The sequence below is a fragment of the Cetorhinus maximus genome, chromosome 5 (assembly GCF_964194155.1).
Source record: "Cetorhinus maximus chromosome 5, sCetMax3.hap1.1, whole genome shotgun sequence".
Classification (NCBI taxonomy): domain Eukaryota; kingdom Metazoa; phylum Chordata; class Chondrichthyes; order Lamniformes; family Cetorhinidae; genus Cetorhinus; species Cetorhinus maximus.
This window is the reverse complement of record NC_135883.1, coordinates 3,952,163-3,976,972: the sequence shown is the minus strand read 5'-3', so window position 1 is coordinate 3,976,972 and position 24,810 is coordinate 3,952,163. Positions and strand designations below refer to the sequence as shown.

At 41.9% G+C, this 24,810-nt stretch overlaps 1 protein-coding gene across 2 annotated transcripts in view; it reads left to right on the top strand.

Annotated features, from left to right (window-relative positions):
- Positions 1-24,810, top strand: part of gtf3c2 (general transcription factor IIIC, polypeptide 2, beta) — a 128,869-nt gene that overhangs the window by 53,804 nt on the left and 50,255 nt on the right. For both annotated transcript variants that reach the window (XM_078541440.1, XM_078541439.1), the window contains exons 10-11: positions 16,766-16,797; positions 16,966-17,095. In XM_078541440.1, the coding sequence (XP_078397566.1) occupies positions 16,766-16,797; positions 16,966-17,095 (162 nt within the window). The remainder of the gene's footprint in view (positions 1-16,765; positions 16,798-16,965; positions 17,096-24,810) is intronic.

The following is a 24,810-nucleotide window of genomic DNA, read 5'->3' as shown; positions in this document are numbered from 1 at the left end:
GTTATTTCAGAGGGCATTTAAGAGTCAACCACATTGCTGTGGGTCTGGAGTCACATGCAGGCCAGACCAGGTAAGAACGGCAGATTTCCTTCTCTTAAGTATGTTGGTGAACCAGATGGGTTTTTACTACAATCGACAATGGTTTCATGGTCATCATTAGACTTTTAATTCCAGATTTTTATTGAATTCAAATTCCGCCACCTGCCATGGTGTGATTCAAACCCGGGTCCCCAGAGCATTACCCTGGGTCTCTCCGATTACTAGTCCAGCGACAATATCACTACACCATTGCCATCGAAGGAGGCCATTTGGCCAGTCAAGTCTGCACTGGCTTTCTGAAAGAGCATTCTACCTAGTCCCACTCCCCTGTCTTAGCTCTGTAACCCTGCACATTCATTCTTTTCAGATAGCCATCTAATTCCTTTTTGAATACCTCGGTTGAGCCTGCCTCCACCACCCTCTCAAGAAGTTCATTCCAGGCTCCAACCACCATTTGGAAAAAAATTTCCTCACATCACTTTTACTCCTTTGCTAATTATTTTGAATCTATGCCCTCTAGTTCTTGATGCTCCCTTGAGTGGAAACAGTTTATCACTATTTACCCTGTCCATACCCCTCAGGAACTTGAATCCCTCTATCAAGCTCCCTCTCAGCCGCCTTTTCTCCAATAAAAACAGACCCAACCTCTCCAATCTACCCTCATAGCTGCAGTCCTTAATCCCTGGAAACATTCTTGTGAATCTCCTGGGTACTCTCTCCAGTGCCCTCACATCCGTCCTCAAGTATGGTACCCAGAACTGGACCATGGCTGATGTTTCTCCTGCTGCAGTCCAGGGGCATTGAGGCAATTATACCACTTCCACTGCAGTTCTCAGCTGTGATCAACCTATTCTTCATCTTTCAGCTTTTTTTCATATACAGTTTTTCTTGCATTATCTCCAAGAACCAAGGCATTTACCTGCTCAATTATAGATATCTCCTATTGAGGAAAAAAATTGCTCAGATCTTCAAGACAGTGAAGGAATGGCGATAAAGTTCCAAGTCAGAATGGAGTGTGACTTGGAATGGAACTTGCAGGTGGTGGTGTTTCCATGCATCCGCTGCTTTTGTTCTTCTAGGTGTAAGAGGTCAAGGGTTTGCAAGGTGCTGTCAAAGGAGCTTTAGCGAGTTGCTGCATTCCATCTTATAGATGGTACACACTGTTGCCACTGTGTGTCGGTGGTGAGGGAGTGATTGTTTAAGGTGGTGAATTGGGTGCCGACCAAGTGGGCTGCTTTGCCCCTGGATGGTGTCGAGCTTCATAAGTGTTGTTGGAGCTGCACTCATCCAGGCAAGTGGGGAGTATTCCATCACACTCCTGACTTGTGCCTTGTAGATGGTGGACAGACTTTGGGGAGCCAGGAAGCAGTCTATCACAGAATTCCTGGCCCCTGACCTACTCTTGCAGTCACAGTATTTATGTGGCTGGTCCAGTTCAGTTCCTGCTCAAGGGTAACCCCAAGATGTTGATTGTGAGGGATTCAACAATAGCAATGACACTGAATGTCAAGGGGAAATGATTAGATACTCTCTTGTTGAAAATAGTCATTGCCCGGCACTTGTGTGGCGCAAATGTTACCTGTCACTTATCAGCCCAAGCCCTAATGTCCAAGTTTTGCTGCAGACGGGAAGGGACTGTTTTAGCATCTGAGGTGTTATGAATGGTGCTGAACACGATGCAATCATAAGTAAACATCCCTGCTTCTGACTTTATGATGGAAGGAAGGCCTTGATGAAGCAGCTGAAGATGGTTGGGCCTAGGACACTACCCTGAGGAACTCCTGTAGTGATATCCTGGGACTGAGATGATTGACCTCCATCAACCACAACCATCTTTCTTTGTGCTAGGTATGACTTCAATCAGTAGAGAGTTTTTCCCCTTATTCTCATTGACTCCAGTTTTGCTAGGGCTCCTTGATGCCACACTCAGTCAAATGCTGTCTTGATGTCAAGGGCAGACACCTGCAACTCACCTCTTGTGTTCAGCTCTTTTGACCATGATTAGACCAAGGCTGTAATGAGGTCAGGAGCCAAGTGGTCCTGGTGGACCCCAAACTGAGTGTTAATGGGCAGCTAATTGTTATGTAAGTGATTCTTGGTAGCACTGTCGATGACCCCTTCCACCACTTTGCTAATGATTGAGAGTAGACTGAGGGGGTGATGATTGGCTGGATTGGATTTGTCCTGCTTTTTGTGGACAGGACATACCTGGGCAATTTTCCACATTGTTGGGTGGATGCCACTGTTGTAGTTGTAGTGGAATACGTTGACTAGGAGGGCATTTAGTTCTGGAGCACAAGTCTTAAGCACTAGAACCGGGATGCCACCGGAGGCCATAGCCTTTGCTGTATCCTATGTGCTCCGCTGTTACTTGCTATCACATGAAGTGAATTGAATTTGCTGAGACTGTCATTTGTGATGCTAGGGACCTCTAGAGGAGGCTGAGATGGATCACCCACTTGGCATTTCTGGTCAAAGATGGTTGCAAATGCTTCAGCCATGCCTTTTGCGCTAATGTGCTGAGCTCCTCCATCATTGAGGTTGGGGATATTTGTGGAGCCTCGTCCTCTGATAGTTGTTTAATTGTCCACCGCCATTCACCGCTAGACATGGCAGGACTGCAGAGCTTAGATCTGATCCGTTTGTTTTAGGATTGCTTGGTCCTGTCAATAGAATGCTGCTTCCACTGTTTAGCATGTACGTAGTCCTGTGTTGTAACGTTATCAGGTTGGTGCCTCGTTTTTAGGAACGCCTGGTACGGCTCCTGACTTTCTCTCCTCCACTCATTGACCCAGGGCTGATCCCCTGGCTTCACGATAATGGCAGAGTGTGAGATATGGCAGGCTACAGATTGTGATCGAGTATAGTTCTGCTGTTGCTAATGACCCACAGCACCTCATGGGTGCTCCATTTCGGCCTACCAGATGTGTTTTAAATCTATTCCATTTAGAATGGTGGTAGTGCCAATGGAGGGTGCCCTCAGTGCCAAGTCAGTACTTCATCTCCACAAGGACTGTACAGTGGTAACTCCTGCCAATACTTCATGAACAGATATATTTCCAACAGGTAAATTGGTGAGGACGAGTTCAAGTAAGTTTTTCTTTGTGTTGATTCTCTCACCATCTGCTGTAAGCTGGTGGGATGTCCTTCAGGACTCAATCAACTCAGTCAGTAATGGTGCTACCAAATTACTCCCAGTGATGGACTTTGAAGTCCCCCACCCAGAGTACATTCTGTGCCCTTGCTACCCTCAGTGCTTCTTCCAAATGGTGTTTAACGTAGAGGAATACCCAGGAGTTGTCAGTTAAGGGAGGGCAGTAGGTGGTAACCAGCAGAAGATTTTCTTGCCCATGTTTGACCTGATGCCATGAGACTTCATGGGGTCCTCTGTCAATGTTGAGGACTCCTGGGCCTCTCCTGCCTGGCTCTATACCACCGTGCCTTCACTTCTGGTGGGCCTGCTCTGCTTGTGGGACAACACCTATCCAAACTGTCTGGGACATAGGCGGCATTATGATTTTGTGAGAATGACTACGTCATGCTGTTGCTTGACTAGTCTGTGGGACAACTCTTCCAATTTTAGCACAAGTCCCCAAATATTAGTGAGGAGAACTATGTAGTGTCAACTGGGCTGGATGTGCTTTTGTCATATCTTATGTGTAGATTGATGCCAAATGGTCTGCCCTGTTTTATTTTTATTTGACTTTTCCATTCACTGGCTTGCTATGCCATTTCAGAGGACATCTAAGAGTCAATGATATTGCTATGGGCCAGGCATCCCATGTGGGCCTGACCGGTAAGGTTGGCAGATTTCCTTCCCTAAAGGACATTAGTGAACCAGATGCATTTTTGCAACAATCTGGTTGTTTTACAGTCACCATTACTGACATTAGCATTTTATTCTAGACTTTAATTAATTCATTGAATTTTAATTACCCTTGCAGCAACAGTAGTGGGATTTGAATTCATGTTTCCTGAGCATTACCCCAGCTCTCTGTGTTAATAGTACAGTAACAGTACTCCTGTGATACCATTCCCTGCTCTCGTAGCCAGCCTTCCATCCTCCATAAACTTGAGCTCATCCAAAACTCTGCTTCCCTATCCTAACTTGCACCAGGTGCTTTTCACCCATTAGCCCTGTGCTTACTGACCTACATTGGCAACCGGTCCACCATCACCTCAATATTAAAATTTTCATCCTTGTGTTCAAATCCTCCCTATTTCTGTAACCCACCTGCAGCCCTCTGAACTCTGCATTCCTCTAACTCTGGGCTTTTGGGCATCCCCCACTTCCTTCAACCCATGAAGCCCTAAACTCTAGAATTCCTTCATTTCCCCACTCCTCTCTCCTTTAAGACACTGCCTTAAAACTTGCCTCTTTGACCAAGCTTTAAGTCACAACCTAATATCTCCTTTAACTTGGCACCAAGTTTAGTCCAACTGCGCTCCTGTCAAGTGTTTGTGTTGTTTTCCTACGTAAAGAAACTATAAATACAGGTTATTGGTGGTAGTGTTATCCGTTTGGAGGAAAATCTTTTATTTTAACTTTGAGGAGCTCAGTTTACTGGCTGAGCCTATTAAATTTGAAGATACTGTGTCCTAGGGGTGCACTTGTATAACTGATCCAGGGTAATGGAAATCTGGAACACTTTTCCACCTAAAGCTGTTGAGGCTCCATCAGTTGGCAATTTCAAAACTGAAATTGGTTGGTTTTTATTATTATTGTGGTGACCTTCCCTCGCATAAGATGATGGTTTGCATCATGCTGGTCAACTCCATGTTAGGCATTGCCTGGTGTGACTCAGGAGTCCCACTCTGGCGTGGCAGCCTCTGCTGCATTTCTGGCAGAGGAAGACCATGGGCTGAGATTTGCTGGCCTCTCTTTTCTCTGGGTCCTCTTCTTGACCAGCTGGACTTCTCCTTTCTGCTCGCCTCTTCCAATACCCTTCTAAGCAGTCAACCTCCAGAGATCACGATCATCAGCAACTGTCTCCCAGTTGTCAGTGTCAATGTCCACCATCTTCATATCTCACTTGCAGGTGTCCTTGTAGCAGAGGTATGGATGCCCAGGAAATTGTGACCCAGTGGCTCGTTTCACAGTTCAGAAGGTCTTTGGATATATGACCGTCATCCATCCAATGAACATGACAAAGCCAGCACAGGCATCATTGGTTTAACAATGAGTGTATGCTGATGGAATTAACACTCCCCAGGACCTCTGAATTGGTGACCTTGCCCAGCCAAGAGGTGCCAAGGTTACGTCTGAGACAGTGAAGTTGGAGACTTCAGCCTTTTCTCCTGCCTAGCAGAGGTTGTCCAGGTCTCAACACTGTAGAGGGGTGCGCTGAGGACACAGGCTGGGTAAACTTGCAGTTTGATGTTCTCAGTCAGGTTGCTGTTGTTTCACACTCTCTTACTCAGCTTGGACATAACAGCTGCAGCTTTTGCGATGCACATGTTGATTTTAGCATCAAGTGTCAGATTGCTAGTGATTGAGGAGCCTCGATTTGTGAAGCTATCAATAACCTCCAGCATCACTTTGTCAATGCTAAGAAGTGCTGGTATGGCAACATCCTAGATAATGACATTTGTCTCTCTGATGCTGTTGGTCAAACCAAACTCATCACAGGTGTGAGACAAGTCTGTCCATTTGCCACTGAAGGTGATCCTCAGTTTGAAATGTTAGTGCCGCAATGTCAGCGGAGAGCATCTCTCTGATGAGGACTTGGTGCACTTTTGTCTTGTATCTCAGGCAAGCAAGGCTGAACAATTTTCCATCAGTTTTGGTATGTAAGTAGACATCCTCACAACATTTAAGAAGCTTTTAAATGAGCATTTGAAACGCCATAGCATACGGGGCTGTGGGCCAAGTGCTGGAAAATGGGATTAGAATAGATAGGTGCTTGATGGCCAGTATGGATGCAATGGGCCAAAGGGCCTGTTTCTGTGCTGTATAACTCTATGACACTATCTTCTGTAGATGATATGAAGCAAAGAAAAGAATGTGCCAAAGACTGTCAATGCCAGAACACGACCCTCTTGACTCCGCTGCAGATTTCAAAGGATTCTGATGTTGCCCCATCATAGCTGACCTTATCTAATATGTTGCCATGGCAAGAGGAGATCACATTGAGCAGCTTCAGAAGGCAGCCAATTTATCCCAACAGCTCAAACAGACCGCTTTTGCTTGCATGATCGAATGCCTCGGTGAGATCGATGAAGGCAATATATAGTGGCCTCCTTTGTTCACGACACTTCTCTTGCAGCTGCTGGACTGAGAAGATCATGTTAATTGTATATATTCCAGTCCTAAAACCACACTGGGATTTGAGGTAGAAGCATTTCAGCCAGGATCTGCAGTCTGACAAGGATAACACAGGCAAATACTTTTCCCGCAATGCTCAACAGGGAGATGCCTTGATAGTCATTGCAATCGCTGTGGCTGCCCTTGTTCTTGTACAGGTTTTCAATCTTTGCATCATGCATATCCTGGGGCACTGTCCTCTCCCTCCAGCAGAGACAAAGAAGTTTGTGCAGATACTCCAAGAGTGCTGGTATCCCATGCTTGATGTGTTCAGGCGGTATAACATCAGCACCTGAAGCTTTGCCCATGGCAAGCAAATCAATAGCTTTGCTAAGCTCCTAACCTGTTACTTCAATATCTAGCTCTGCCACAACAGACAGCCTTTCTATGGTGTCTGGGACTTCCTTGGTGACATAGTTTTCCATAGAGCACAACTCAAGGTAGCGTTCGACCCATCTCTCCATCTGTTTATTGCAGTCATTGATAACCTCCTCTGCCTTTATTTTCAATGGAACCATTTTCGTTGCTGATGGATCTGGACCTGTTGCCTCTTTGATCCCCCCATACATGCCCCTATCATTCCCTGTGTCAAGGGACATCTGGATATTCTGGCAGAGTTGTAACCAGTAGTCATTGGCGTGGCATCTAGCAATCTGGTGGACCTTACTTTGAGCGGCTCTTTGTGCATTCAGCGTTTTCTTGCTCAAATCTCTCTTGTACTTAATGAAAGTGGACTTCTTGGCTTCAATGATGGATTCCATCACAGTGATGTTAGTCTCGAACCAGTCAATATTTTTCAGCTCTTGCTTCCCATATGTTGAGAAAGCGGTATTGTAGATGGTGTCTAGAAATATGTCACATTTTGCTTCCGCACTCTGTGCGGAAATGCCAAAGAGTGCCTGTTCAGTTGAGTCAAGGAACTCTTGGTTTTTATCTGCGTAGGCATTACGGCTGACGCTGATATGAAGGCAGCATTTCTGCTTTGAATTAAAAAAAACTTCAAGGGTTGCATCCTAACCTTGGTGCGCACAAGGGAGCGATCGGTATCACAGTAAGCGCTATCGTAGCTGAGTTAAGAATGCTACTCAGGGTCACATCTGGTGATAATCGGATCCAGCTGGTGCCAATGTCCTGATCTTGGACCCCTCCTGGACACCTTGTGGCATGGTTTGTTTTATAAGAAGGTGTTAGTTACACGACACTGCACTACAGAAAGCTAAGCTTATTAATCTTGAAAATACTGTATCCCATAGGTATACTAATTCAGTGTAATGGAAATACTCTTCAGCCCAAAGCTGTGGAGGCTACATCAATTAAAAATTTCAAATCTCAGATTGATTTTATTTTTATTACATAGGGGTATTAAAGGGTTACAGAACCAAGGTGGGTAGATGGTTTTAAGCTGCAGGTCAGCCACGGTCTAATTGACTGGAACAGGCTTGAAAGGCTGAATAGCCTACTCCTATTTCTATGATTGAAAGCAGAGCTACACTTTCCAATTGCTTTTTCAAAATGTGTTAGTATTTGATGCGATCAAACTGTATTTCTAACTTCCATGAAATTGTCCCTATTTTAAATTTTGAAACCCTTGAGAAGCTTTTGTTAAATAAGTACTTTGTTAAATAAAGATAATCGGTGATGTATAATGTCACACTTTTAATAATGGAAACAGTTGTAGTATATCAACCATGTAATGACTGGAGGCTTGTCAGTAAAATGATTTTTAAGTCTTATTTAATTTCCCTTGGTTTACCCCAGCTGAACTAGTTTCAAATTCAAGAATACAATTACAGCTTCTAGCCTTCCTCGTCGTTACTCAAAGCTACGTAAAGATATCCTCCACTGCATGCACATACCGAGACTGGTTGGCATAAAATACCAATTAGTGTTTGGAGATTAAAAAGTGTAATAAAAGGCTTATAAACTTCTAACGTATCGTCACCGTCTGAATGAACTGGTCCAGTGGGGAAGTAATAAATTCTCTCTTTATCTTAAGCATCATTGTTGAGAGCAGTTCCACAGATTTTCTTGATTTGAGAAATTAGTCAAAAATTTTGAATTTCTTCAGTAAGTCGAGGAAATAACTTCAACTGAAAGTTGTTCTGCAATTCTTTTATGTCATGATCAGACGAAGCAAAATGACTGTTTTAATTGATGCAGTGATTGAGATTTAATTGATACCTGAACACATTTATTTTCTTTATATACGTCAGTTTGGTCTATTTTTTTCCCTGGACTTGCTCTAATTTTTCGGTAACTCTTGTTTTCACATTTTGTTTGATGGCTTGACTGATTTGCCTCTGGCTCTTTGGTTTGGTTATCCCCAGTGCTTGCTTTATGTTCAGCCGTAGCCTCTTGAAGTGTGAAATTCAAAGATCTAATGTAAGGGAATGGATGTTGAAAATCGATTCAGATAGTTCTGAGAGTCGTGCCACCTATTTCAGAGACTGAAAAGCAATCAGTGAATTCTGTGGTTTGATTCCTACTACTTAAGTTTCAGCCATAAATTATTCAAAATATGTGTCATATTCTTTTATGTTGATTTACCAGTAAACTTCTCAATGTGCTTGATGTTCATTGAATAGACTTCTGATTTATTGAAGGTTGCATGGTCCATTAGTTGTCCATGAAAACATACTTGAAACTGTTGAGACTGAACTTTCAGAATCTATAGGTTATACAGACTGCCTCCAACCAAACTTGTTCATTTGTAACTTTTCCTAACACTGAGCCAGCATCAGTGAATGGGCTTAACCTAGGCTTAGGCCTTTTTTGTCTTAGACAACTTATGCCTAAGTAAGACGAGCATTTCTCGGGGGCAGGGTGGGGGGGGGTCAGAGAAGCTAAGATTGTTGTGAAGAAATATAAATGGACACTCAAAGCATAGTTGTTGTCAGCTCTGCTTCACCCTGGTTTACAACACCCCATGCAAATGTTTGTGATTCAGGTGATCTTGATTGATTTGAGAAAGTAGTAAACCAGTGGAGTGCATCGTGTAATGGTTTTAAAAAATAGGATTAAAATTCCAAATGGTTTCAGTATCTTTGTTTTGTTAATTATTGACAATTTTTATACTGTGTATCATAAAGCCCTACACTTGAGCTAAGTTTATCTAATAAGGCTATTAGATTTATCTAATAAGGCTATTTATCTAATAAAGTTAATCTAATGATTAACTTCTGTGACTCCAGCCTTGCCGTGAATGCTGCTAGTTTGAACCACTATGTTTGGGTATGTTGACAGCTGATGATAGACTGCAACTTGACTTTGGCAACGACAACATGCAAAAATTGAACAACCTTGACAAAAACACATTGTTGGGTCATAGTGAATGTGCCACAGGTGTAAATTTACCCCATGGTAAACCTAACCAGGAAGAGCTTGGTGGTCAGGCAGCTTGTTAAGAGATAAAAATGTCATTTCGCAGCACCGAATTTTCTTATATGGTCCTGGTGCAGGACAACACAGCCACGTTGAACACTCCATCACTGAGAGCAACATCAGAAGACTACCTCCCCTTCACCCAAACTGAGCTGGATTACTGTGGCCCCTCTCTGCTTAGAAGAAATATCAGTCCATTTCCACTGAACATTAATATTAACAAGCGGCCTCCCCACTGCACAGCCACATAGGAACCTCACTGTTGCAGAGGTCTTTTCTCATCTTTCCTGTTAGTTTGTTAGCTTCCACTCTTTCCACCTTGGTCTCCTGTCCTCTATCCCTTTTTGACCTGAAGATAGCACATGGTATTTATTCTATGAGCAACTCTTTAGATTAGCTATTATATTTAAAAACTAAAAAAAAATTAATGATTTAGTATATTGTTCATCGAGTAATCAGCTGAGTTTTCCAAATCAGAAAAGCCCCAGGTTTGGTTTCCAGGCCACGTCATTTAATGCAGTAGTTAGGGATAAAACAGAGACATCAGGCAGGAAATTACAGCACTCGGGTTCCTCACTTTTTCAGTATCCTACCACAGCATTACACTGAGCTCACATTCACTGTACTTCTGCATAGCAGAGGGTTTCAAGCCACAGTAACATTGAGATGTGTAGTTAACCATACCATAAAACTGTAATGTCTAAAGCAAAGTTGGCATTAGGCTAGTGGTAGCAGGTAGGGCTCAATCTGTAATGGTATTAGGCTAAGACAGAAACATACTACAGGTGTGTTTGATTGCTGGCAATATGAGAAATGAGCTAAAAGACTTATGCATTCTCAGATCATGTACTGCTGTTGTATAACAAGTATTGCGAAACATAAATGATCAGTGGGCAAGGAGGGAATGCAGAGGACACAATTCTAGATTCCTCCACAAGGGGAAACATCCTCTCAGCATCTACCCTGTCAAGCACCCCCCCCCCCCCCGGACAGGTCGGCGGGCGCGCAGCTGATTTTGCTGCGCCCCCGCCTTCCTGAAAATTTAAATGAGGCAGGGTGACATCGGGAGTTCCGCCCAACGTCATCCCACGTCATTTTACGTGTCGGCGAGTGTGCCCCGCCCCTGCTCACCAACGGTAAAATCCTGCCCCCTGTCTCTGATTCAGTAATAGATTTCTTGGGCTGTCCAGCATGCTGACCTCTTTCTCTCCAGTAAATACTGTTACAAAGTTATTATTCAGCACATCTCCTATTTCCTTATTTTTATTGACAACATCACTGTTATCAGTTTTCAAGGAGCGCACATTGCTCCTGACCACCCTCTTTCCCCTAATGTAATTGTAAAAGCCTTTTGTGTTGATTTTGATTTTGCAAGTTTCTTTTCATACTCCCTTTTGTAGCCCGTACAATTTGCTTTGCCATCCCATTGCTGCTCTTTGTATCTTTTCTATTCACCAGAATTTGAGCTTTTTTGGCATTTTTGTGTGCTTTTTCTTATAGTTTTTGTCTCTTATTCCCTTTATGGTCTATGGCTGTAGAACCTTTGCCCTTTAGGACTATAAGCTGGTTCTGTATCTCATTAAATTCTTTTTTGAACATCTGATCTTCTATCATTTATTCATGAACAGATTTGCCCAGTTTACTGTGGACAGTCCCTGTCTTATCACATTGAAGTCTGGAATCTGGAATGTTAGAAGCTGTTCCATGTTTTGCCATTTCAAACACCACGTTGAACTTGATCATATGATGATCTCTATTTGATAAATGTTCATGTGCCATTAGGTTGTTAACTAAATCTGATTCATTACTCATCACTAAATCTAATATGGTAGGCCACCTTGTTGGTTCTAGGAAATATTGTAGAAAACGACCATAGACACATTTGAGAAATTCACCATCTTTCTGGAAGATGCTAGCATGCTTACTCCAATCTGCATGAACGTTTGAATCCCCTATTCAAACCACTCTGTCTTTGCTACATGCTTGTCTACCTTCAGCATTTATACAAGCTACCATTTCACAGCTACTGCCAGTGGCCTAGACACAACTGCTAGTTTTAATTTTTTAGATTATTTAATTCTACCCATAAAGTCTCCACCGCCTGCTTATCTCTTGTTATACCCTCACTTAAGATTGAAGTGATTTCACCCTTAATTTTCCCTATCTTTCCAGTCCACTTTACAACTTGATATATTTCGATCCCAATCCTTGACTGTCTTGTAACCATGTCTGTGTAATGGCTACCATGTCATAACCTCCAAGTTGAATGCAATTAATTCAGTTTGTTCCTTATACTCTGTGCATTTGTACAAAGAATGCTTATTTGGGTTGCAGCCCCTAACTTGTCCTTTTGCTCTAGTGTTTTGTTCATAGATTTCTTATTTCTGTTTGCTGGTTTAATTGCTTTGCACCTTCAGGTTTCCTGTTACCTGTGGCCCCCAAAGCACAATTTCTGTTTGTTATTCCACTATCTTCCCTTTTTGTTTGTTTTTGAGCTATTACGTATGTTATCTTTCCACCTAAACCCAATCCTGCACTTAATAGTTGAAAGTCCTTTTGACCATTTTACTTATCCTTTCCAGTCCGATCCTGGTCCCAAGCCTGGTTAAGGTGGAGTCTATCCCAATGATACAGTTCACTCCTGTCCCAGTACTGGTGCCAGTGTCGCAAGCAATGGAACCCCTCTTTCCCACACCACTCCTTCAGCCATGTGATCGCTCTAATCTGCTTATCCTCTGCCAATTTACATGACTCAGGTAATAACCCAGAAATTATAGCCCTTGACGTCCTTTCTAATTTAGTTTTTGGTTCATGGTACTTTCCAAGAAGACGTCTTTATTGTATCGTTCCTATAATCATTTGTCACAACATGGACCACAACTACTGGATTCTCCCCTCCCTGTCCAATATCCTTTCAAGCTGATTCAAGATACCCCACACCCTGGTACTAGGTAGGCAACAAACCGTACAGTACTCTCAATCCCGCATACAAAAAATGATATCTATCCCCCTAATTATTGAATCCCGTACAGCTTACCACATTAGGCTTTCCCTCCCAGCTTTGGATAACCTGCTTCAAGGTGCCACTGTCCACATTGTGGCTGTCCTTCCAACAATTTTTAACCTTAGCCTTGCAGGAGGCAAGCATATTGCACCTATTGGATAGGTTCCGTTTTTATGGTTCCTCATTCTCTACCTCACCTTGGCCCCTCTTACACCAACCCCATTTTGAAGCATGTGACTGAAGTCTGGAACAAACTGGCCAAATACTGCTCCATTGCCTTATGTGTTGGAGTGTCCCCAACTCTCACTCCAGTTCAATATCATATTGCAGGTTATATTCATAAGTCTTATGTTAACAAAAGTCTAAGCTCATGTATGTGTGGAGCGAGCTGATTTCAGTTGAAACAGCAGTCAAGATGCTTCACCTGGTCTTGGTTCTCCTAGATTGTGGAAGGGAATATTGCCCAATTCTCGCTCTTAATTGCTTTTTGGAAATTTGCATATGCATTCGTCAGGCTAAGATAAATTAGGCTTATCTATGATACCACTGCCTAGGCTCACACATGTATAATAGCCACTGTAAAAGTTACTAGAGGATGATCAATACCATACCAACAGAGCTGGATCCCAGCAAGAGAGTCAGCACCTTCAAGAGCGGAAAATATTGGCTTTAAAAATATATTTTTTTAAATACATTTTAATTTGATATTGCATTCAACGGTCAGTTCTGTAAAATGTTATTTGGTCTCTGCCTTTTCCCTTTTTATTGTAACCTGCTTATATTACATTATTTTTACTTTCTCATCATTTACCAGAAAAATCTGTGGCAGTGCTATTTGCAGAGTGAGTTGTGGCTAGAAAGATAAGGGCTCCTGAAGAAGGTCCTGGAAGGTTAATTAATGTTAAGAATCCTTTATCATCAATTTGGCAGGCAATTTTCTCTTGAGGTTTACAGTGCAATAGTAATTACAAAATTCAGACCAACCTCAAAACCATATAGTGTGCAACATGAATACTTTCAATTTATTCACTGCCTTTTGCTTGTGGCTTCATCTAGAAACCTGTAATAAATATAAATCTGACACTTGGGAGTACTTACCTTTTGCTGCTTTGAGGTGTTGGTGCTTAGATAATTGATTTTTTGTGTACAATAAGGTTGCCTCGTTTAATCAAGTTCCCAGTGGAGATGTGCGTTTGACTGTTAAAGACAGTACCAGTATTGTTTACTGTAAAATGAAGAGTTTCTTTTATCTTATTAAATTCAAAAAGAAAGTGAACGATTTGAACAGTCTATATTTTAACTTAATAGCCTTTTAAGCCGCAGTGGTCCCTAGGTCCAAAGCTTGTATTGTATATTGATGCTGCTTTTCACAGTCCATTAGTGTCAACTGTTGGGGTAGCAACTAGAACAAAGACACTTATCCCTTAGATACTTATGCATTAGTGGTTATTGTGATATTACTTTACCGTATGCAATTGGTGAACAGACACTTTTTAAAAAGCTTCTTTCCTATGACCCACAGTTATCAAAACAATGTGTTAACACCAAGAAGTTACCACGGGGTAGGAATTGTACCTTCTACCTAATCCAAAATTGTCTTTTCTATTGGGGTTGGGGGTAAGGTGGGGGTGCATGGTTGGAGAGAGTGACACTTATTTTGGGTTTTAGTCAGATCCTGTAAAACCTGCTCATTGAGTGGATGCGAGGGCGGTAGGGGTGCAAGAAATTTGAGGATAATAAGTTTCTGATATGCCTGATTATTTTTTACTCAGGTGTAGGATGGCTTCCTGGTCCATTCTAAGTGGGATGGTGAGAGGTTGCGAGAGGGGTTCATGAGTACGAGTTTCCTATACAGGAATTGTTGCTCTTTTAGTGGGAAGCTGTAAATCAACAGGGATTGGCCCAAGGCAAGTGTCAACAATCCCCGCTGCCCTTGGCAGTGAGGGGTCTGGGTGATTTTAACTGACCTGCCCGTTGCAAGTCAGCTGCCCCCATTCTCAAAAAAGGTGTAAAACAGCAGCTGACTAACAGACCAGTCGAATTTGGCCAGTAGGAGACAGGGACAGTCACTGACAACAAAGAAAGCTGCTAACAACGCAGTTCTCGCCGGAAGGGAAGGGGTAGCCCTGAGCAGAGATGGAGTAATCTTTCCTTGCGGCACCAGGAGGAGCACTCCGCCTCAGGCCACAAGGGAATATTATTTTCTAAAAGAAACATGTTTCTGTTTGGGCTTCTTCTGGGCTGGATTCTCTTCCTGTTATCTTTTCCTGGCAGAGAAGCCATGACAGATTCCCCACTCAGGACAGCAGTCAGTGCTGGAAAGTATTATCAGAACTCCATTTACATATTGAAGTAAGGACCCTGCCAGCTTCAAATAGATGCCTTAGTTACCTGCTCAGAAGAGCAACTTAAAATGGAAGCCAGTGAGGTCCCAGCAGAATGTTGGCAGGTGAGTCACTTGGATGATTTTAACTGCCTACTTTCTGCTAGGTGGGCAGTATTTTAAGATAGTCCCATTTGCTTTTTAATATATAACAGGTTTTATATATAATAATTCTAGCTTGTGTTTTGTCCAGCACATTTTTTTTGAAGATGATTTGGCGCTGATAACAGAAAGGAGACCCATCAGCTAATGTTGGGGATGTCTACCCTGAAACCTAGAAATGTTTTCTGTTGCTGCTTGGTTGTAGTGTGCAACTTGAAACATCCAATCCCTTTCTCATCTACAGAGCTACCTTACCAAACAATCACAATCAGGTTGACCAAAGCCTATGTTCATTTAATATTACATTGATCTCTTGGCCATAAAAGGATGTAACTACATGTTAGGGGGAATCTAATGTGCGCTTTATGGTATATAGCACTCCTGTCCTTGTATATCATACAACAAATCAATCAGTGTACTATTTGCAATGCCTTTGGAGATCCACTTGTAATATAAGAGAAATGGTATATACTATACTTTATTATCTGTGCAAAACAATTTTAAAACGCTGGGTGTGTTGGAACCATTACTTGAAACACCATTAAACCTGCAAAATTCCCTAACCTGAAGACCTCAGACTGTGTGTACTTATAAAATTAAGCTTTCTGGCCTGAAAAGACAAAAGCCAATTCAATTGTTGGTTCCTCTTAGCAAAATGATATGTTTTTCATATGATTTACTAATTCTATTATTAAAACACCATATGTGAGTTGCATTGTGGAAGATTCATTAGTGCCAATTCATTCTTCAGAAATATAAAAATTAATCTGTTTCAGTGGACAGACTTTTCAGAAGGTTTATTGCCAGCTGCAAGGGCGGACAGTCATAACACCAATATTAAGTGAAGGTGTTTTAGCTGATAACCTGCTAATTACACTAACTTATTTCAAAGCCAATAATATCCAATATTCTGATCTGTTGCTGGTTACATTTACAGCCAGCAGTATGTTAAGCTAGACAATGTATAATCAGTTAAAATTATTCACATTCTTACCAACCAAAAAAAGAACCCCTTGACCTATACAGAGTCCCACTTACAAGACAAAAATATAGCTCTGGTTTGTACTTGACCATTAATTACGTTTGCAGCTGCCCATGGACTTTTTGTGGGCTTTTCTGCGATGACTTGTGGTCTATGGCTGTGTGATAGATCACCTCAACAGTGATTCTGGGACTGGTGTGAACAAGGCAAGCACTGTGTCTTACATTAACCAATCAGATTGAAGAATTGTTAATGAGTAGCGCAGAGTCAAAACTAGGAAGTGTAACTTAGAATGTTTAATTTAATGTTATATTGTGTCCAGAAATCAAAATAAGGAGCAGGAAAGAACAATGAGATTAAACAAAGATAAGAGAAAGTTTTTAAAAAGTGAAAAAAGATAAAAATTTCCAATAGGGGTAATTATCTGCAAAGGCCTTATAAGTGGCAAAATCTAATTTAAAATTTATGTTTACATAGTTCAGAAACAAAATGTAATAAATACAGTTTTTTATGATATTTGTCAGCTTGTCCAATATTCTTTATGAAAAGTCTTGTTTTTCATTTTTATAGCTTCATCTATTCAAGGACCAATCATATGCAAGGTAATTAATTTAATAAATAATTTACCTAGAAGAAGGATTAAAACCTATCTAAAATGACAAGTTATTAATCTAAATTATTGCATTTCTATACTTTGCAATAATATGTAACCTTTTACAAACCAGTTTAATTTGAGTTTTTAATTACTAAACATCATTATTACTTTGCAGGTGCAATGTACTGTAATTCTGGAGATTGGATCAGTTCAGTTCAGTGGTTCCTCACAGTGTGGACAATGTTTCTGTCTCGACTGGATGCCCTCTGGGGAACATGAATACTTGGCAGCAGGTTTTTATGATGGTATGTAGCAGTTTGAGTTTTGGAACTTCAAAATCACTTTCCTTCCCCCAGCACTTAAGTCTGTACTGTGCAATTCCTTTATTGTTTGTGATTATAAGTCAAACAATAGAATAGTATTGATGAATATATTTTAAACTATTGCCTTATCAGACCACTAAACTAACCGGTAAATTGTACAGTGTAATTGCTAGCATGTCCTTTGGACAAGGAAATGTGCTATCCTTACTTGGTCTGGCCAACATATGACTCCAGACCCACAACAATGTGGTGGACTCATAACTGCCCTTTGCAATGGCCTAGCAAGCCACTCAGTTGTATCAAGCTGCTACAGAATAGTCAAATAAGAATAAAGCCAGATGGACCACCCACTATTGACCTATGCACTGGAAGCGGCAAAGGCACACCCTGTCCAGTCAACTCTGCAAGTCCTCTTCACTAATATCTGGGGACTTGTGAAAATTGGGAGGATTCCTTCATAATAATCATCCTTTGGGATGTCCTGTCCCACCAGCAGGATAGACCTCTATAGGTGGTGGCACATGGTTTACGGTGGGGGCGGGGGTGGTGAGTGGCCCTGGGAGTTCTCAACTTTGACTTTGGTTGCCATGAAGTCTCATCAGGTCAAATGTGGACAAGGAAAACTCCTGCTGATTATCTCCTGCCACCTCCCCCCTCAGCTGATGAATCAGTGCTCCTCCATGTTGAACATCACTTGCAAGAAGCATTGAAGTAAGAAAGGCACAGAACTTCAAAGTCCATCACCAAGAGTGGCTCAGTGGCAGCACTGCTGAGCAAGCCGGCCGAGTCCTGAAGGACTTGACTGTCAGTCTCGGCCTGTGCAAAGTGGTGAGAGAACCAACAAGAGGGAATAACCTACTTGAACTCATCGTCACGGATCTACCTGTCACAGATTGTCTATGTCAGCATTAGCAGAAATGGCCATCGCACAGCCCTTGTGGTGACATTCGTCTTTACATTAAGGGCACTATCCAATGCATTGTGTGGCATCACCACTGTACGAAATAGGATAGATTCAGAACAGTTCCAGCAATTCAAAACTGGGCATCCGTGAGGAGCTGTGGGTCATCAGCAGCAGCAGAATTATATTCAAACACAATCTGTAACCTCATGGCCTGGCGTATCTCTCACTTTACAATTACCATCAAATCAGGGGACCAACCCTGACTCAATGTAGACTGTAGGAGAGCATGCTAGTGGAAGCACCCAGCATACTTAAAAATGAGGCACCAACACGGTGAAGCTATAACACAGGACTACGTATATGCGAAACAGAAGAAGCATTCTATAATTCAAAGCTAAGCGATGCTATAACCAACGGATCAGATGAAAGCTCTGCAATTCCGCCACATCCAATTGTAAATGTTGATGGACAATTAAATATCTAACAAAGAGGAGGCTTCATGAACACCCCCATCCTGAATGATGGCAGAGACTAGCATGTCAGTGCAAAAGACAAGGTTTGAGTATTTGCAACATCTTCAGCCACAAATGCCAAATGGATGATCTATCCCGGCCCCTCCTGAGGCCCCCAGCATCACAGATGCCAACCATCAACCAATTCCATTCGCTCCACATGATATCAAGAAACGGCTGAAGACACTGGATGCAGAAAGCACTATGGACCCGGGCAACATCCCAGCTGAAGTACTGACGACATGCTCCAGAACAAGCCATGCCCTGAGCCAAGCCGATGCAGTGCAGTACAACCCAAGCATGTGGAAAATTCCGTGGTATGTCTGACCACAAAAAGCAGGCATATCCAACGCAGCCAATTACCGTCCCATTGGCCTACTCTTGATCATTAGCAAAGTGATATAAGGGATTGCAACAGTGCTATGAAGTGATACTTACTGAGCATTGGTGCTCAGTTTGGGTGCCGCTGGGCCACCCTGCTCCAGACCTCATTGCAGCTGTGGTCCAAACATGGGCAAAAGAGCAGAATTCCAGAAGTGAGGTGAGAATGACTGCCCTTTACATCAAGGCAACATTTAACCAAGTGTAGCATCAAGAGCCCTAGTAAAATTGAATCAGTGGGAATCCAGGTGAAAACTCTCCAGTTGTTGGAGTCCTACCTAGCACAAGGGAAGATGGTTGTGATTGTTGGAGGCCAATCATCTCAGCCCTAGGACATCGCTGCAGGAGTTCTTCAGGGCATTGTCCTAGATCCAAACATCTCTAGTTGTTTCATCAATGCCCTCATTCTCTTTGTATTCCGGCACAGACACGATGGGCCAAAAGGCCTCTTTCCGTGCTGTAAAACTCTATGACTCTTCCCTCCAACATTGTGTTCAATACCATTCGCAAGGATGTAAATGCATTGGAAGCAGTTTAGAAAAGGTTTACCAGACTAATAGCTGGAATGGGTGGATTGTCTGATGAGGAAAGGTTGGACAGACTAGGCTTGTATCCACTGGAATTTAGAAGAGTAATGGGCGACTTAATTGAAACATATAAGATCCTGAGGGGTTTTGACAAAGTGGGTGTGGAGAGGATGTTCCCTCTTGTCGGAGAATCTAGAATTAGGAGTTACTGTTTAAAAATAAGGGGTCGCCCATTTAAAACCGAGATGCAGCAAAACTTTTTCACTCATAGGGCTGTGAGTCTTTGGAACTCTTCCTAAAAAGATGCTGGGAGCAGAGTCTTGAATATTTTTGAGGTAGAGCTAGATAGATTCTTGCAAGCAAAGGGGTGATAGGTTATCGGCGGTAGGTGGAATGCAGATTTCAGGCTACTATCAGATCAGTCATGATCTTATTAAATGGCAGAGCAGGCTCGAGGGGCTGAATGGCCTACTCCTGCTCCTTGTTTGTATGTTCATATAACTCCTCAGACACTGATGCAGTCTGTGCCCGCGTGCAGCAAGATCTGGGCAGCGTTCATGTTTGGGCTGATAAGTGGCAAATACGATTCGTTCCCTACAAGTGCCAGGCAATGACTATTTCCAGCAAGAAAGAATCTAACCAACTCTCAACACTCAACGGCATTACCAGCACTGAATCTTCCACTATTAACGTCCAGGGGGTTACCATTGACCAGAAACTGAACTGAACCAACATCATAAATACTGTAACAAAAACAAAAAATGCTGGAAAAACTCAGCAGGTCTCACAGCATCTGTGGAGGGAGAGACAGAGATGACGTTTCGAGCCCATATGACTCCCCTTCTTCTTCATAAATACTGTGTCTACAGAAACAGGTCAGAGGCTTGGAAATAACTCTTCCTGACTTGCCAAAATTGTCCACCATTTACAAAGTCAGGCATGTGTGTGATGGAATACTCTATACTTGCCAGGATGAGTGCAGCTCCGAGAATACAAAAGGCTCGACAACATCCAAGACAAAGCAGCCAGCTAAATTGGTACCCCATTCGCCACCTTAAAAATTCAACCCCTCCATCACTGGTGCAAAGTGGTAGCAGTATGTACCATCTACAAGATACACTGCAGCACCTGACCAAGGCTATGACTTCTCCCTCCTACATAAAGAAGAGCAGCAAATATGTGGGACCACCATCACCTGCAAGTTCCTCTCCAAGCCTCACAATATCCTGACATGGTACTATATTGTTGTTCTTTCATTGTTGCTGGATCAAATTCCCTCCCTAACAGCACTGTGTGTCTACCTACACCACCTGGACTGCGTGGTTCAAGAAGGCAGCTTACCACCACCTTCTCTAGGACCATTAGGGGTGGACAATAAATGTTAGCATTGCCAGCAATGCCCACATTCCATGAACAAATATGAAAATAAATCGAACAACATTGTACCTGTTTGCGCCGTACAAAGTAATTATATAAGCTTAATGCTATGCTTTTCGTGTAGAGGTAATAACCCCATATACTATCATGTGTACCCGAACTCTTCCCCTTAGAAGAAGTTGTTTCAATAAAACGTTCTTGATATAAATGTTCCAAAACTGAAGCAGGCAATAATAATCTCATCACCTCTCATTGTCTACACAACTGAAACTATAATGCAAAGGGGTATTTTTAAAATCAATTACCTTTTCCACACAGCTAATCGACTAGCGTTATGATATAAAGCAAATACTTTATGGGAAAAATTTTCCCCCCGCGAAAGAGCGCAGAAATCCCCCTGAGGCACCTCTGTGCCTCAGGGAGATCAGTTTGATATTTGAAAATTTAAATAAAGGTGAAAAAAAACTTTTAAAACATGCCCCCAGTGTCACATGACTGGGACATGTCAATGAATTTTTAAAATAATTTTTAATGAATTTTAAAACACTCCATGAAACCTCATCCCACCCGTGGATGAGGTTTCATGAAAAATGCAAAGGCCGCCTGGGCTCTTCGCCTGCCCCCCGCCAACCTTAAGGTTGGATGGGCAGCTCACTTAACTGTTTTAATTCGTTTTTAACGGGCCTTAATAGGCCTTTGACAGTTCGGTGGACGTGCAGCCGAGTCGGAACTGAAAATCTAAATGATGCGCGGTGACGTTGGGACACCCGCCCGATGTCACCCCGCATCATTTTACACTTTGGCGAGTGGGCCCCACCTCCACTCGCCAACCAGAGAATTCAGCCCTATGAAGACCCAGTTTTCTGTGTTGTCAGTTCACTTACAGGAATAAGAACTCTGATCCTTTAGGTTCATTAATGTACCGTCTTAATCATTTTTATTCTCAACTGAATAAAAAAGATCTCAAAATGAGTTTTTATGGCCATAAACTTAAGTGAAAGCACTGTTTAACATTTGGAACAGTAAGTCCAAACAAGTTAATTACCTTGCTCTCCCGCTATAATATTCTTCCATCAGGAATTATGGTCATTAATCTAACATAACCTGAAGGGGGAAATGTCTGAAGACTGCTCATTGGGAGAGCATGTCTTTATAATAGAGTTTCTTTTATATGACTATGTGGTGACCCATTTTTTTATGTCCTGTCAGTTGAGCCTAGCTGTCAATCTTCTTTCTTACTGAGTAAATCTGTGTTTTTCTCCTTTTAAGATATAAGTTACCCTCTACTTTTGTTACTTAATCATGTTAGAGTTAATTATGCAAACTCTTTCTGCCAATTTCAATTTTCCCCAGTCACATTCCACCAGAAAAATAAAAAAATTTACCCATCGTAGCAGAAGAGTTTCTCTGAGATGTAGTAACCATGACAATTTCTCCACACACTTGGGTTTATCCTGAGGAGAAAGCTTGAAATGCTAGTAATTCTGAAATGAGAGGACTATCATGTACCCCTTTGCATAAAATCACTGAGGAATTTCTTGTGCAAATATCCAACTCCATTTATAGATATCTGCATCTCCGCCATTCTTGGACTAGATTCAAGGAGTCAGTACTTCACACTGCACCCAAGATCAACTCTTCCAATTAACTGCTCCCAGTTTGTATGTTTTATGAAATTTTCTTTCTTTATAAATTAACCTGGTCTTATAGGCCCAGCCCAGTTACTTGCACAACCCAAACTTCAACTTGATATCCAACCTAATCCTGTATGGGTATGTTTGAGAACAAACGCTTTATTATAATAGAGTTAATCAAACGCAGACTAGCAATGCGCAAACAATATTTCCAAAGAAACGCTTCAGGTTTGTGCTATAAGTATATATCATAATTAAGCTACCTGTAAGAGCCTGGTTGGAATTCTACTTTCAGTGCATAAAGTGGTTGACAAATTAGGTAGAATAGGTATTAGAAGCAATGCAAAAGGTACAGGCTTACAGGTATGTAAGTAATTATTGAACACCAAGACTTTTAAAATATATAAACAATTTGTCTTAGTTTAAAACATGACTTTACCTGTCCTTTCTGTTGTCTGATTTGTATGGTAAAGCTGACATGATGCAATTAAACGTGTGATAAGATTTATAGTGGTGTGTGACTTCAAGAAGGGACATGGTCAGGTCATTAACACTGCAGTAATGCCAATTATGAAGTGAATTATTGGGAATTATAGATCAAAATTATGCCTGCAGGTATCAATACAGAAAATGTTATTGTGACAGAGCCCCAAAGATTTTAGAGATCTTCCTCACAAGCTTAATCATTTCTGGTAAAGACAATTGTGCTTGCCTCAATTGTTTTTTTACCTTGTACTTAACCTATCAAATGATGGGAAGAAAGACCAGGGTATGTAACTTGGAGAACTGGCACAGGCTCGATGAGCCAAAATGTCGCCTCCTGTGCTGGAAAATTCTGTGATTATGCTTTTTAAAATAAGTTAGTTCTCTCTTTAATTCTCTTACCCATCCCCTCCTGAGAGAAGTAACTCAAGCTACGATATGTATACCATTGGTAAAGATGCAATTAACTAAAATGGCCATACTTTCTGTGTGACTTCAGACCTGAATGTTTATGGCTATTTAGCTTTAGGGATGCTATAGCCAAGCCCAATCTTGATTTCACTTTAACATTCACACACTTCCATTGTGGGTTAATGGATAGCAATTAGTGTGGAAATGGCAGCCGTTTTGTTTCAGACCTACTCATCTGGAGGATGGACACCAAGACAAACTGGGCCAGTTTCAGTTCTATATTTCTGTGTAATTATCTTCCTTTCATTGTAGTCCAACAATGCTGAAATCAATTACAGCATCCTTGTCACCAACCCAGCTGAAATTAAAAGGATCCAGTAACTCTGAAGAAGGGTCATACAGACTCGAAACATAAACTCTGTTTCTCTCTCCACAGATGCTGTCAGACTTGCCGAGTTTTTCCAGTGTTTCCTGTTTTTGTTTCAGGTTTCCAGCATCTGCAGTATTTTGCTTTTATCATGGTTATATTACTGGGCAGATAATCCAGACAATTTGAGTTCAAATTCCACTATTACTTAAATTCAGCCAAAAAAATTCTGGAAATTAGAAGCTGGTATCAGGAAAAATGACCATGAAATTTTCAGATTGACTCAATAACCCAACTCATTCACTAATGTCCATTTAGAGATGGAAACTTGCCATTTTGATCTGCATCATTACCTCTGGAGTTATCCAAGGATCTATTCTTGACACTCTCCTCTATTTAATCCACCGATTTTCCCCTGAGACCTCACCTAAAGACATGACATTAGGTTCCACATGTGCAGTGACAATACCAGCTCTATCCCACCACCACCTCTCATCACTTATGTTGTCAGCCTTCTAGTCTAACTTCGAATCCTGGTAGAATCATAACTTCCAACAATTAGGAAGATCAAAATTATTGACTTCGACCCTCATCACAAAGCCTGTTCCCTTGCCATTGGTTTCTCACCATCTCCCTGGCCATTGCCTCAGGCTGAACTGGACTGTTTGAAATCTTCTAATCCTATTTAACCCAAACTCTTACCCTCTCGATCACTAAGACCACCTACTTCCACCTGCGTAACATTACCAATCTCTACCACTGCCTCAGTCCCTATGCTGCTGAAAATCTTCATCCAGACTTTTGTAACTTCCAGACTTGGGTAGCTAAATGTGCTCCTGGCTGGCCTCAGATCTGTTTCCCTCTATAAACTTGAGCTCATCCAAAATTATATTGTTACCCACACTTGAGTCAAGCTCACCAAGCGCTCTTGTGCTAGCTGACCTACATTAGCTCCTGACCTGCCAATGCCTCAAATTTAAAATTCTCAGTCTTATGTTAAAATCCATCTATGGCCTTATGCCTCCCAATGTCTGAGCGTTTGTCCAGCCTCATAGGCCCCAAGAACCTCTGTGTTCCTTCAACTTTGGCCTCTTGTGAATC